Source organism: Scleropages formosus, chromosome 2 (assembly GCF_900964775.1).
Source record: "Scleropages formosus chromosome 2, fSclFor1.1, whole genome shotgun sequence".
NCBI classification, from domain to species: domain Eukaryota; kingdom Metazoa; phylum Chordata; class Actinopteri; order Osteoglossiformes; family Osteoglossidae; genus Scleropages; species Scleropages formosus.
Window position 1 is genome coordinate 17858614 of NC_041807.1, and position 15517 is coordinate 17874130.

General features: G+C 44.0%; 2 protein-coding genes across 14 annotated transcripts in view; both read left to right on the forward strand.

Annotated features, from left to right (window-relative positions):
• LOC108931534 (protein-methionine sulfoxide oxidase mical3a-like) overlaps positions 1-4118 on the forward strand; it is a 73823-nt gene extending 69705 nt beyond the window's left edge. For all 11 annotated transcript variants that reach the window (XM_018747323.2, XM_029249687.1, XM_018747322.2 and 8 more), the window contains 3 exons: positions 1889-1988; positions 2070-2143; positions 2262-4118. In XM_018747323.2, coding sequence (XP_018602839.1) covers positions 1889-1988; positions 2070-2143; positions 2262-2446 — 359 coding nt within the window. In that variant the 3' untranslated portion in view covers positions 2447-4118. The remainder of the gene's footprint in view (positions 1-1888; positions 1989-2069; positions 2144-2261) is intronic.
• Positions 4119-5418: 1300 nt separating this feature from the next.
• Positions 5419-15403, forward strand: ttc38 (tetratricopeptide repeat domain 38). Of its 3 annotated transcripts, none has more exons than XM_018747087.2 (14): positions 5419-5523; positions 7698-7775; positions 7891-7972; positions 8091-8262; positions 10048-10221; positions 10504-10579; positions 10838-10957; positions 11372-11431; positions 11696-11734; positions 11953-12034; positions 12127-12292; positions 12779-12938; positions 13078-13151; positions 13281-15403. In XM_018747087.2, the coding sequence occupies exons 1-14, from the start codon at positions 5494-5496 to the stop codon at positions 13366-13368; spliced, it is 1401 nt and encodes a 466-aa protein (XP_018602603.1). In that variant the 5' UTR covers positions 5419-5493; the 3' UTR covers positions 13369-15403. The 3 variants fall into 3 exon arrangements, with proteins under 3 accessions (XP_018602603.1, XP_018602604.1, XP_018602605.1); XM_018747088.2 differs by lacking the exon at positions 5419-5523 and adding an exon at positions 5622-5866; XM_018747089.2 differs by lacking the exon at positions 5419-5523 and adding an exon at positions 7050-7389.
• Positions 15404-15517: the final 114 nt, after the last annotated feature.

Sequence of the window (15517 nt, forward strand, 5' to 3'; positions counted from 1 at the left end):
AATCAATTCATAAAAATTTCTTGTCCAGTGCCAGTTTGCAGTGGTTCAGAGCCTATCTTGACCAACCCAATTTTAACATGTGGGTCTTAAGTTCGGATTTAAAGGTGTCCAGAGTAGTTCCGACTTTGTGGACTTGTTTTTAATTAAATTTTCAGTATGTGTAAATGATAAAGCAGGAATTTTTCAGGTTTGGTGAAAAAATGGGTTAACCTTTTGTGAATTAGGGAAGTATTTTTTCCCCCATTTAAAATGGTTGTAATTGCATTCATTTTACATGAATTCATCTTATATGAAGATTTATGTGAGGGAAGCCTGTATGTAATTCTTTAACAGGTGTTTATTTTCATTTATGATGATACTTTATATTTAAATAAAGTAGTGAGTATTAAAAGATTTTTGTTATGGAGACCTGAAGCTGTCCTGAACAGGCATGTATACCACCTAGGAAATTCTAAAAACAAAAATATAAATTTAACTAATGAAATGTTGTGGGTATAGTTTACAAATTTAATTGGCAATGAGGAGAATCATTTAATGAATATGTTTCAAGAAAACTACTTTGCTGAAGTGTATAATAAATGACTAGCATGGTCCTGGTTTCTGGAATACTAATATACACCAACTGCACAGCTGGTTGAGCTGTTCTTGGTTTTGCTACAATATGACTCTGGTCTGTGTTGTGTGAGCATGCATCAGCTAGCGTGTTGTCTAAAACTGGAAATTTCTTTGATTGCTACAAACACTCAAGTTGCTGAAGTTACTTGGCAAAACAGGACTTCATGCTTTTGAATGTTCATAAAAATTGTTAGGCCCTAACTCAAGAGCTCTTTCATGGAAAGGTATACCTGTTTCATGTTTGTGAAAATTTGTGTTGCCTGGGGGGAAAAAAAGTTAATTTTGGTAATGCGCTTTAAGTACATTTTCACTTGGCAGGTTTATCATGCATACTTGCTTCTCTCTGTCTTTGTCTCTGTGTACTGGGTACAAGTTAGTGTGCAAGTGTAAGGCGGCTCTGCTTGTTGAAGTGGTGACTGATAGTTCTGGGTCTAAGAATTCTTGCTCTGCTTCCTTGTCCTTATCTGTGAACAGCGAGCGCCGACGCCCAAGAGCACAGCCACTCGATTTATGTGTGTACTGTGTTTTTCCTTTTTGTTTTGCAAGAGCCCCCACTTCGTCAGCTAAGTATGTCATGCTGCGAGACACCTTCCCCTTCCATTGCCATTCCCTTGCTCTGCCTGGCCTGTTCACCACAGATGAGTGTCATGTTGCAGACGTTACAACTGCGGTGGCATGGACTGACTTTACAAGTGTAAAGTTGAGTGTGGTGTTGGCGTTTGTGATCAGTAATGCATGCCAGCATAGACTTGTTTTTCCCTCCTTACAGGTTATTGTGATTGAAGTGGATTATTATTTGGGTATATACTACAAAGGAAGACCTTGTTCACTTGACCCAGCAATTTTAAGTTGCTTATCTCAAATAATCATGAATGTGTAAGTCCAATGTCAGTGCAAATTTTAAAAATAGTTTCTGCATCATGGAATGCCTCTGCATTTTTCTGAGATGGGTATAAAAAGGAGGTTAATAAGGTATTGTATGCCTTGGATATAGCTGCTTATCTTAAAAGTCAGGGTCAAGCAACTTGTCAGCTTTCATCACCAGCTGACTTACTGCATTTCCACCGTAAAGTTTGAAATCCGCGTTCGTGCCATCTCGGCGCAAGCCGTGCAGGTATCCCAGATCCTGGGTTCCATGGCCTTGCGTCTCTCCTTTTGAGTAAAGGCGTCTTGGCTTGGCTCCCATGACACTACCATCAACCCCCCTCTCTGGGCCTAGTGATGGCTGCTGTTATGCTGCTGGCCTCACTCCTCTCTTCCCTACCTCTTCCAGGGATGGGCAAAAAGGATGACCCCAAGCTCATGCAGGAGTGGTTCAAACTGGTACAGGAAAAGAATGCTTTGGTCCGCTATGAGTCTGAACTCATGATATTGTAAGTACTTGTTGGCCTCTGTTAGCTTTGTGTTACTAGCATTTACACTGTGAGTGAGGTGGCCTCCTGTTCTGTCCCCAGTGCACGGGAGCTGGAGCTGGAGGACCGGCAGAGCCGTCTGCAGCAGGAACTGAGGGAGCGCATGGCTGTTGAGGGTGAGGCCCTGGGACCACTATCTGTTGCACAACTGTAGTTTCTTTGGTCCACATTACTGTATAGTGCATGCGTTAATGGTGTGTCATTTTATTTGCTTTCCACTTTGTTACCCCTTAGATCATTTGAAGTCGGAGGCGGAGCTTTCAGAAGAGAAGCAGATCCTGAATGAGATGCTGGAGGTGGTGGAACAGCGTGATGCCCTGGTGGCCCTGCTGGAAGAGCAGCGACTGAGGGAGAAGGAGGAAGACAGGGACCTGGAGGCTGTCATGCTCTCCAAGGGCTTTGACCTCAACTGGGCCTAGCAAGCATTCTGTCCCACTCCCTCCCAGGGGGAGAAATATTACAAGCTCTCTCATGCAAGTCAAGTCACAGGTGGCCCACATAAGAGATCCTTTTCAGCTTTCTCCATTTTGAGGACTTGGTTCTGTTCCAGAGCTGCTGTCATTTGGATAGATACCAACACACCTGCCTTTCTCAAGCCTGCTGGACAGTTCACATATCCTTGCTGTACCACTTCCCACCTCAGTGATTCTCTTAGGTGGGTAATGACACTATGTCCCAGTCTATCTGCAGTATTCAGAATTGTTGGGACTTCCTTATATGGAAGAAAATCTTCACTGTGGAGAAATTTTAAAAGTGTTTGGCTTGGTTTGTTTTTTTCCCCCCCCCCATTTTAAGGTAGGTTAATGGAAAGGCAAGGAACAGGGAAATCCTGCTGGTGACTGGGGAGATGTCTGACTTATCTGTGTGTGCACACATGGAGCAGAGTATCCAGGAGTAGAGGACTGTTCCTGACTCAATTTAGTACTTTATTCATGCTTGCAGAGGAGCGCACACTGTGGGGAAATTTGTCATTGTCCTCACATGATCTAGTGCTGAGTCAAAACTCTTCCAACTGCCTTTGTTCATTGCCATGGATGAGAAGCTCTGGATGTCCTCTTCTCCACTGTCTTTGCAGACTTGTCTGTTGCAACATTAAGAATTCATAAAAATGGTCTTGCATTTTGATAATTATTTGATATATTTTAACTAGTAACAGTGATCAAAGAACTACTTTAATATGTTTACTGCATCAAACTGATGATGTAATAGTTTGGCATGAGTTTTGCTTTCTGCCTGAAGTCACAAGCAGAGTGGAATGGAGCCATATTATTGTGTTCCATATCCCACTGAAGCATTTTGTGATGGGATATGAAAGAAAAGCCCTTTTTTATGCATAGCAGTATAAAGCAGGTAAATGAACAAGTTACACTGTCACAGTAAGCCAAGCTCATGTGTGGTTCACATGCCCTACCTAATTCTGATCAGTATTCCCAGCAGGTCTTTTTCAAATGTAATGCAAGCTGTCATTTTGTAAATTCTTAATTATTTATTTTACTTCTGTAAAATGTGATAGCCCAAATGTGTGCGAAATATCACCCTCTGAAATACTAGACAGCTGCCTGTACATGTGAATTACATTCAGCTCAATGCCGAGCTGTAGTTGAAGTGTTGGGAAGCTGTGACACGTGAACACGGGCCACGGCACAGACCCAGCTCTGCACTTGAACAGTGCACAAGTGACATTTCTTCACAAAGCCTTTCCTCTTTTGTTTTTTCCATCTTTTATTTTTATACTTTTTTTAAATGCCATTTAAAATTTGAAAATCCTAAAGCCCTGTGGTTCAAAGCAGCGGATGTGGTGGTCTTTGAGGCCTGTTGTATGTCTTTATACACAAATGAGCGCGTGTGTGTGTGTGCAAACTGTGGACACTTACTGAGGTCAAACACTCCTTATGTAGGTCCAAGGCTAAACAAGTCCTGGTTCATTTGTTTGGAAGAATTATTTATTAATGTGTGGGGAAATGATGTATAATATGTAAAAAAGAAAAAAAAAATTCCTTTTTAAAAGTTTGACTAAACTGCAAAGCTTACTGTAGCTCCAGTGCATATATATATAAAATGTTGGGTGTACATTAAATGAGCAATAAAGAAAATGGCAAGTTATTTTGAAAAGATGTATGTGGTTTGCATGTTTACATTTACATTTGTTCATTTAGTAGATGCTTTTCTCCAAAGTGACGTACATCTCAGCAAAAAATACAAATTTCTGCATTATAACAGAAGACAGCTGCAGATATGTGATTAAGTAAACCTAGTTTACTTTCCACTTGATCTGCTGATGTTCATGGCTTGAGTAGGTGCATAAAACACAGGATGGATGAACCCTGATAACCTTCCTACAATATTTTTTTTTTTAAATGATGTACACAAACATTCACATACAATGCAGGAGTGGTGGCTGTAAAGGCTTATCTGGGGATGATCATAAAGTTATGGTGCATGAACATTTGCACCATACATGAGCTGGAGAGATCTTGGGTGAAATAGGTCTGGAGAAGGTGAGTTTTCAGACCCTTCTTGAATGTAGATGGAGTTCCTACAATTCTGAGTGAGAGGGGGAGGTCATTCCACCACAATGAAGCCAGAACTGAGAATCTCAGTGCTTTACTTTTCATGCACGGGACCACCAAGCAAGCAGAAGTAGATGAGCGAAGGGGTCTGGTTGGGGTGTAGTGGTTGATCAAGTCGTGTAAATAGCTAGTAGCAGTTGTATTGATGCATTTGTAGGCAATAACCAGGGTCTTGAATTTGATTTGGGCAGCAATAGGAAGCCAGTGCAGAGAAACGAGTAGAGGAGATACATGTGAACGCAACTCGTGCAGCAGCATTCTGTGTCAGTTGCAGAGGTTTAGTGGCAGTAGCAGGAAGGCCAGACGCAAGAGAGTTGCAGTAGTCCAGACGGGAAGTCACCATGGCCTGGACAAGTAGTTTGGCAGAGAGTCAGTTGTGAGGTAAGGATGGATCTCTGAGGTCCGGGCTGTGGCTTCGATGTGCTGAGAGAAAGATAGACTTCATTCAATCGTCACTCCTAGACTCTTAAGCAAAATGAGTGAGTTGTCCAGTTTGATCCAATAGATTGTGACAGGAGGACAGGTCAGCTGGGAGGTGAAGAAGCTCTGTATCTCTCATGTGCTAGAAGAGCATGATAAACCACGCACAATGTCTACAACAACTGCTTGTGCCGAGCGGGGTCGCGGTGAACCGGAGGGCAAGGCACTCCAAGCTGGGCTCGAACCCCAGACCTGCCCCCCCCCCCCGATAACTACTCGTGTGTGTGTGAGTGTGAGAGAGAAAATGCGGGCTATTCATTCCGGAATATGCGCTCAGTCAGTGGCTCCAGGAGAAGTGATCCAGCGCCGAACTTTCGCTCTTGCCGTCCGCGCGAGGAAGGAAAGCAGCCCGGTGCACAAGGAAGCGGAGGCGCGTGTCACTGTGTCCGCGCGAGTTGCGCACGAACGTTGCGGCCATGAGTCTGTCAGCTCTCAGGGACTGCAGGGTAAGGAGCGCGTGCACAGAGAGAGAGAGAGAGAGAGTCGTGACCGGTGTCGTTCGTCCACTGCGACAGATCCCGAACGGCACAGCGAACTAATGGCAAAGGGACGTGCGAACTTACTACGTGTTGGGCACGTCGGCGTCGTCGCAGCTCGCAGAGTCGAACTCGGAACTGTGTCCCGCGGTCGCGCTCCCAGAACGAGGCGAGTTCGGCTGGCCGAGCAGCTCGCGATTTGAGCTCAGTGTCTCGCCTTAGCGAGCGTCCACGCGCACGCTAACCGTTATGTTCCCGTGAGGTGAAGTAGTGCAGTGAGTGCGCACTGATTTCGGGACTATCGTCACGTGTGGTAAACTGTAGCTTTTGTTTGTCTAGTTAATCCTGTCGTTTGACGTGGAAAAAGAAAATGAAGGGCCGCGTTTACTTCTCTTAGTTTTGACACACAAATAACGCAGGTACGTGTGTTAAAGCAGCGGGTAGCCCACACCGGGACCGTAACTGACCGGCTCATTCCTCCTCAAACGCCCCCAAGAGCAAGAAGCTGTTCCCTGCATTTCTTGCGAGGAACTCTTCTTGAAGTAATTTCGGGTACAACAGGACAGCAATGACCCTGAACATCCGTTGCCATGATAACATTCTGTAGAAGGAATGTGTTCGCCTTTCACACGGGCTGCTCCTTTCAGTGTCAGCTCTCACACTGCGACTGGAGTTACACCGACACAGTAACATAGTAGGCACATTTTTACCATGTTTCGGCTCTTCAGCCAAGTACTGCAGAGGAGAGGTGGGACAGGAGGAGTGGAAGTGGTTTACTTGTGGTTTACTTCTTATTATTTCTTTACTTTTTTAGTATTTATCCTCTCGTGTTGTATGCTTTGTAAGTGTGTTATTTATTTATTTATTTATGTAATTCAGTGTCAGCTGTTTGTTTGCCTGTAAATACCGGAGGCACCTTGAACCACAGCAAATTCTTGTTTGCCTCAGCACACTCTGACTGGCCGATAAAACTCATTCTGATTCTGATTCTGAAATGGAGCAAACTGGTTGCTGCAGTGAGAACTTTGGCTGCGATGTTAGAAAATAAGTTCAGTTCAATTCAATTCGGTGGTATTTTTTTTTTTTTTTTTTTTTTTACTACACAGCGTCCTTCTCACTGGAGTGACACGCTGTGAGTGCTGTAAAGATTGCAGTACAATCCCATGGTAATTCACTAAGAGGAAATATGGACAGCAATAGACTAAGCCATCTGGTCTTGGATGAGAGGAAACATAAAAGTACAAGGAAAGGGAGAAAAAATAAGCCTCCGGGGGTCTAAGTAGCTGCGGCAGTCCACCTGTTCTGGGCATTCTGATATATCTGGGCATTAGATACACTGTATCTAAAATCTAGAAGTTCGGTCTTACTGTTTCAACTATGCTAAAATCTACGGAGGTTAAAAATTTCTTCCCCGTCCCCATGGTTGCTCATCCCGTCATTCGTCAAATGCAGTCGGCTCATGGCAGCGAGACGTTCTGGTAAGTGACAGACGAAGGTGCATAAAGCAAAAATCAAGGACAATTTCACAGCACATATGCAATCGGCAATGGAGAAAAAAAATAGGGCTTAAACCTGGACTGAAACAGCAAGTAAGGTTTCTGCTTTATATGGTTTATTGTGGTAAGTTATCGCTACAGCATTGCTTCTGGTACCACTCGGTACGCTTAAGCATTTTACAGAACCACACAACACCGCTGCTCCTGTAAACAGGGACAGAGATGCGGAGTCTGTTCCCAGCATCCTCAGTTTGGACACGCAGGGAGTAGCTACGAACCTGAGCGGGTATTGGCTCCATATTTCGTCCATTTCTCAACGGGGAAAAGGGTAGAAAACTAGGTATGTTCACTAGTGTTTATGTCAGGGTGAATAGTAGAAAATCTTGGAAGTCCGAAGGAGTGAATGTCTGTAATGGGGAAACAAGTCTAATTTCAATTATGTAGTTTAGGATTTCTGGTTAGTAATGGTCTTGATTAGCATATATGTAATTCAAAATGTATAGCTGGACACTTTGGTTTAGGTGTTATTTCAGTGTTATTTTAAATGTGTAGTTGGACATTGTTGCATAGTTGTGGTCTTAATGTGTATGTAATTTTAAATTACAGTCAGTGAGTCAGTGTAGTTAACTTTGTGACCCCTGTTGACAGGCCTGGCAAGTGGAGGGTCTTCCTCTGTCCACTACCAGCAACGAGGCATGCAAACTGTATGATGCCACGCTGACTCAGGTTACATCTTCCTTGCCATCATCCCTTTGCTCTGAGTCTCTGTTAAACTGACAGCAGTCTGGGTGCTGTGGCTATCTGTCTTACGGGTTTGGTTTTCTGTGCTTGCTGCCCGCAGTATGTGACCTGGCGCAATGACCAAACACTCGGTGGCCTAGAGGGCTGTGTTTCTAGGATGCTGGACGCTGACCCAAACTTTGGTACGAGATATGATCTACTGTATCCAGGGTAAAGAAACAAGCTCTGTGTTCATAAAAGTTTGACTTGGAGCTCCTTTGTCACATGACATGTGTACCCTACCCTACTGCACTGCCACAGTGATGGGTCATGTGATCGGCACGGGTCTGGAGGTGATTGGGACAGGGAGCTCGATTCTACGGAACCAGCAGCTAGCCAGTGCTGTGAAGAGGACTGTGGAGCTGGCCCAGACCCAGGATATTACACCCAGGGAGAAGCTGCATGCCAGTGCCATTGAGCAGTTCTCCAAGGGGTAAGTGTGCCCTCACCAAGTTCAGATACTCTAATTCATGGTTTAAAAAAAATACTGTACTCCTGGATGCATGTTGTAGTGCCGTCATATTCACACACGCGGGCTTTGAGGTTATGTGTTGGTTGCGTTCCTAAACCCCCCCGAGCAGCCTTTAATGTATCAGAACAATGAGAAATGCTGAACTGGATAAGCCAGGGAGTTTATCTGCAGTATAGTACTCCTGAAATTATTTCACATAGCTCATTGGTTCTCAACGGGGGGGGGGCAAACTGTTTCCAAGAAAAAAGCACAGAGACAGGTCATCATTTGGGTACTCAGTGTATTTTATTGCTTTTCAATTATAATGTGCATAAAAATGAAAAACCTATAAAAATCTATGTAAAAATCTCTTCACTTCATTATTTAAAAAATATTTAAAAATAATTATAATTAAAAATATTTTAGAAACGTGTTCCTTCTCCCTCGGCATTTTCTTTCTGAGTTGGAGAGGCGGAGCTTAAGCCCACCTTTTATGTATAGCTGGCAGTGTAGATACGAGTCAGAACGTCAGAGATACCAGTCGAACTAATAAATTGGTATGGATTAGTTCATCATACATGCTAAAAGGAGTTGTGGCGATGGTCCGTCGTCAGCACCTCCAACTAAAAAGTCTATAGCTCTTGCTCTCTGCCTTCGTTTTGGTTGACTGTGATGACTGAATATCCTCAGTTGTCTGACGCCGCCGTTAAATTGCTTCTTCCATTCGCCTCAACTTATTTGTGCCAGGCCGGGTTTTCAGAATTGACTGCGTTGAAAACGAAATACCGAAATCGCCTGCAGGTGGAGGATGACCTCAGGCTTGCGCTGTCCAACATTGAATCGCGCATTGTTTCCCACTAATTTAAAATGGCATGGCTAACGAAATGCACCCTACTTCCCAGTTTGCATACCACATTACATTACACTACACGTAATGTTACAAATTAGTTCTAATATTGTTCAAAAACATTTTTGATAAATTAAGGGTGTCTTCCACTATTGTCCTTTATATAGTTTTAAAAAGAAAAAACAAGTTAAAAAAAAAAAAAATACAAAAAAATGATCTGTCTATCTAGTTGGGGGGGCGTGCCACATAATAGGAGAGGTTTGGGGGGGCTTTAGTTCCAAAAAGTTGAGAACCACTGATATAGCTGAACTGAGGGAGCTCTTTCAGCTGTGTATTCAGTTTCAAAGTCCTCCATTTTCCCAGTTTATCAGTTAAACCCCTAAAGGCTTCCGTTTATTAATCTTTGTCATGAGCTGGAGGCCATGAGTTTCTGCCTGAAACTGGGGTTCTTGTTAATCTCTACAAGCTACATTTTCATAGACCTACAGTGTCATATTCCTCATTCAAATTTCAGATGTTTCAAAAGAAATGTTTAGTCACCGTTGTTTTTAATTTCATGGATCAGTTCTTTGTTATGCAGAAATGTATTAGTAATTCACAGCTCATTCAAAACAGAGATTATACCTCATTCATTCACAATGATTCTAACAAATAGTTGCTTTTGCTGGCATTATTATACTCTCACAACCAGTAGTAATTACCATATTTCTTGACATTCTGAAAAAAAAAGCCCCAGGAAACTCTCTTTACATTTACATGTATTTGTATAGCAGACAATTTTGTCCAAAGCGTCTGTTGCAGCTGTCATTCCTCTGTACTTCTGTCTTGCTGTACATAGGCTGCTGTATAACAACAACTCATCAAACATGGACCACATAAGTGTAAAAATGAGAGATGGTGACATGAACACGTTCCCTCAGGTGTATCCCCAAGGCCTGCGACCTGTGGGAAGAAATCCTGTTGGAGCATCCCACTGACCTGCTGGCACTTAAATTTGCACACGACGGCTATTTTTACCTGGGATACCAAGTGCAGATGCGGGACTCTGTGGCACGAGTTTTACCGCACTGGAAGCCTCACATGCCACTGTACAGGTAAAAGCCTTTCCTGAGCTTTGGCCTCTTTTCCTACTCACTCTTATTTGTATATTTTGTACAATTTGTATTTTTGCTACAAATGTGGTTTTCTAATAATTTTTTTCACTCCCTGTTTTTACCTACACATAGTTTGCTGGAGGACAACTGTGACTTTCCACATTAAAAAGAACATTATTGGTGTTATAATGTCCCCATTGTTCAATGTGGCATCTGGATTTCTTCAACTAATGTCTGTATGCTGCGGTGTTACATAGGATACATTTGATCTTTGTTTGACAGCTACCTTAAAGGATTATATTCCTTCGGACTGCTGGAGACACGCTTTTATGACCAGGCAGAAAAAGTTGCAAAAGAGGTAATGTAAAGAAGTAACCCACTTTCTTTGTGACCTTTAGCATCCAGTCTGGGATGAAAAGAAGTAAAGGCAGTGGTGTTATTCATGCATTCAGAGGAGAGCATAGCTACTACAATCAGGGATGTTTCACTGCACAGCTGAGAAATTTGACTCGCATCATTCACAAGACTGCAACACCTATGAAAATACCAGTTCATAATGTTTCTGTGACCCCTGGTGATGATTGTTGTTTATGTTTTTGCTTTCTGGTTCTCTTAGGGCTTGGCTTTGACTCCTGGGGATGCCTGGAGCGTACACTCTGTTGCACATGTCCATGAGATGAGAGCTGAAGTTGACAAGGGGCTGAAGTTCATGGAGAGCACGGAGAAAGATTGGAATGTGTGTTTTATACTTTGTTGGTTCCACTGAGAGCTTACAGGGTTACAAAGTTCTGACCAGTTGTACTGGTAGTAATTTGCTGTTTTTTGTCATTTTGTAAAAAGGTGAGCCATGTCAGATTACTCAGTAAACCTTTTAAATGGCTCTAAATCAGCTTATGTAAATATGTATAATCATAGCCAGTGACTGATTGAGCCTTAAAACATCAGTGGTAGCCATCTGGGCCAACACCATAACTCCACCTCACCACAAGGGGGCATCAGTAGTCCATGAGATAGATTCCTGTCGTGGGAACTCAGATGTGTTGATTATAAATCCAGGCTGTGAACAGAGAGGCAATATGGAGCTCAAAAGCCCCATAAATAAATCAAAACTTTTTTTTGCCACATTAAGCTTTGTTCTTTGTCTTTTCAGGGCTGTGACATGCTTGCCTGCCATAACTATTGGCACTGGGCCTTGTATTTCATTGAAAAGGTAAGGGTGAAGAGGGCTGAAATTAAACCACATACATCCCTTGTGTAAAAATTACTGTACATCTGCTGTATAAAAACCTCTGCTGTCAGCATATGCAGCATAAAGAGCGGCTTTCAAATTTGTCTCACTTTGGCAGATTACTCTGATTTAGAGTCGCATAAACGAAATACTGTCACTTCATCATATCTTTAATGATGCATTTTTGCACTGCAGTATTTTTGGTGTAGCTGTGTAGTGAACACTTTGCGTTGCTTCTGCCCGCAGGGAGAGTATGAAGCGGCGCTGGAAATATACGATGAGCAGGTGAGTGGTTTCTGAGCTTGGACTGAACTTGAAGAAGAGCTAATTCAGCAGATGTGGTGCAGAGTGCAGAAAAAAGACACTTCCAGGAGTAAAAGAAACAGAGTGGTTTGTTTCCATTTCTCATGTGGAAAAGTGAAGTTGACAAAGTGCAATGCCATTCATCTGTGGTACTGAAAAAGGTTGTGTGTGTATGTATGTGCGTGCATGCGCTTCTGCAGATTGCCCGCCGATTTGTGTCCTCTGGAGCCATGCTGGACATCGTGGATGCCTGCTCCTTGCTCTACAGGCTGGAGTTGGAGGGTAAGGAGGCCAGGTCTCTTGTGACAAGCCTCTTGTGACATCCTCTGTGATGGGTGTGAGTGAGAACCGATCTCTGACCTGTGTGTGTCCAGGAGTAAGTGTGAAGGAGCGCTGGAGGGAGCTCCTTCCGATCACACAGCCCCATACGGAGGACCACGTGCTCCTGTTCAATGACCTCCACTTCCTCATGACCTCCCTAGGAGTTGAGGAGCAAGGACTCACACAGAGACTGTTGGAGTCTCTGCGGAAGCAGGCAGAGTAGGTGGAGCCTTACATAACATCACACAGTTGTTATGCAACGTGGAGGGGTATAAAACGAGTGTGGTCGGGGATTTGGGAAATGCTGTAAAACAGGAGAAAAACATCCCACCGGCTCCTTTTGGTGGCTGTAATGCATTCTGACAAACGGAGAATGCTGGCACCTGCAGTGCTGAATGCAGCGTAGCGAGAGCTGCAGATAAGAGCTAAACGCCTTGTGCGGGATGTCATGTTGCCGAGCTTTACTTAAGTCTTTAAGACACCCTCCTTAAACATACTCGGAGACAGCTGTACTGAAACAGAGCTTTTGGATGTTGCTAAAATTAGTAATACAAACTGATCTGTTGCTTATAGATCACAAGTAAACACTGAGAACCACCTGTTAAAGTAAATTTCTTGGCAGTTTATGGTTTTGAAAAGCAACCCTTGGAAACGTCGCAGACGTAAGACAGGCCACTGTATCTTTGTGCGTTTGCACCCTCACAGGGATCCAGGGGAGCATCACCAGCTGCAGCTGGCTTGGGACCTGGGGCTGGCCATGTGCCAAGCCCTGGTCGAGTACCGCCAAGGTAACTATAGCCAGGTGGTGGAGCTGCTTCGGCCCATTCGCTACCGCTTCAGCCAGATAGGGGGAAGCGATGCGCAGGTGAGCCACACTGGCAGCCACGGTCTTTACCCTGCCCTTTTCTGTTGGAAATCCTGCAAATGGCCACTCCTAATAAATATGAGTAAGATGAGAGATGCCAGCAACAGGTGTGTGTATTGAGGGGGTTTTCCTTCTGCAGAGGGATGTTTTCAGTCAGCTGCTCATTCACGCAGCAATGAGGTCTGAGAGGAAACGGCACAGAATGCTGGCCAGGTCTGTATATTTTTGCCTTGTTCAAGTGTGGAAACAGCACTTTTGGCATTTTTTATGTAGTGTAATGCAGTGCTTGAAAAATGAAGTGCACAATTTGTACAGACAGTAACTGGCTGTGGTCACCTGTAGATGCCTGCTGGTGGAGAGGGATGCAGTGAGACCCAACTCTCCGCTGACAGATCGCCTCATTCAGAGGGCTAATGCTATGTGTGTGTAAAGGGGTCAAGGTTGAAGAGAAGAGACGTGCCTTTCCGTAAGGTTCCTCCTCACCAACAGTTACGCTTCACCTCTCTATATTCCATGCCAATGTTTCAGTGTGATCTCTTCCCTTTCAAAGAACTTCTTCCTTCAGTTTTAATTGTTCATGTTCTCAACCCCATGTAAAGTAGCTACACACCACCTCTCATATAGCTAATACTTTCATTTGGAATCATTTTCATTCCATCCACATTCATGTTGACACAATCTGAAATAAACGTGGCAATTATGATGCATATGTATTTATAAACTCAGCATTATGGTTCATCTCTGTGGCCTTAATAGAATTATTACACAAGGAGCAATGTATAGAGACACACTGACTTCCAACAGGTTGGTGTGGGAATCCATACATCTACAATATACTGTTATTGGAAAAAGTAAATTGAAAACTAAAGGATGCCAAGTCCTTCAATCTATAACTGCTGTATTACATAAGGTAAAATTGAGGCAAATCCCCAAACTGAAGGCTCAGCATTTAACAGTACCCCCCCCCCAGTATTTTAACTAGACTATAGGGTGTTGGTATCGTGATATTGTCCCACCCCATTTGAAATCAGATTTATACCCCTGGGGATATTAGCCTGGTAGCTGTAGCTGGTGGAACCCCTGCCAGTGTACAGAGTTCATTCAAGCCATTATAGACTGTGAACCCCTAAGAAGAGCAGTCCTGAGCGTGCAGCCACCCCCCCCCACGCTGCCAGTGAACTGACTGCTGCTCCATGAATCCTGACTGACCAGCACATGAGTGCAGTAACTTGTCTTGGTTGTAGGCTCCCCAGGGTACTTCTCCATCAGCACTCCCACATACAGAGTGTGTGTGTGTGCGTGCGTGCAACACAGCCTGCTATTAAATACACAAACAGTACTTGTGGATGGTGTGAAAATGTCTGCTTAAACACCGAAGCATGATCTACATAACGGATATAAATCTGTCCTCACAGTGTGTAAATGCTTGTGTGTGCCAGGAAAATGTGATCCTCACTGCTTACAGTTAATCATGGAGGGGATTTCCATGGGCGCTTTCACACGCTGAGGTGACATATTGATGGAGTGTATGCAAATGTGTTTTTAAATCCACGGCTAGATTGCCTGTAAATGAGCATCTAAAGAGGCCCTGGTGATGGGGAGTGCCTGCAAATGCTCGCACTTAAATATGTGTGTGATGCACGCGGCCGCTGCGAGCGTCTGTCTGCATTTGTAAATGTTTGTGGACAGCGTGCTGAAGAGGCCGGGCCCACGCCTGTTTCACAGCAGCGCTAATACACCGCGATGGCTGTAATAACACACTTGCTAGCTGTGCTAATGAGCTCCAGTGCCCCCTCACACACCACGCTGGGATGCGTTTGTGTGTGTGCGTCATTGCTGGGACTGTGTGCTGTAGGGTGGAGGGGTTGGGGAGCGCGGACAAGCACAATTTACTGTTCTCCATTGAAAAGTACTGTGCTTAATCACTTGACAGGGTGAAACCGTGGACCAAGGGGGCACTCGGTGGCTGGAGCCTGGGGGGTTCCGACTGCAGGTGCAGGGCAACAGTAACTAAGGCTGCAGGCACATCACTGCAGTACTGTTAAAGTTACTTCTCCTTTCAGAGTGATACACAGTGCACTTATATGGCAACTAACAGTGCAATGGCAGCACCTGTTAGGCAAAACCCTTAAATATGCATTTTTATTGGCATTTTATTGCCAGAATGAGGACGCGCGATGTGGATGTGTGAGTTTAGAAAGGATTGTCGTACCTTGCGTGTGACACTGATGGATGATTGCAATATTGCGGGGATTTTGGCTGTCACCTCTCCACCAGCGTGGGCCACACAGCTGGGAAAAGTGGAGAGGATCAAAGTGAAGGCTGCTGCTCCGTGCTTTTATTGAGCCACTGCTCTCCCACCTCTATATAACAATCTGTGAAATCTTAATACAACTTAATGCTTTGTTTTCTTCATAGGTTAGATTCTGTTAAACATCTTACATTTATTTAGAAGATGTTTTCTCCAAAGCGACTTCCAATGAACTCTATGTAGTGTTATGAGCCCACACATCTTATTCACTGTGGTGACTTACACTGCTAGATACACTACTTACACTGGGTCGCTCATCCATACATCA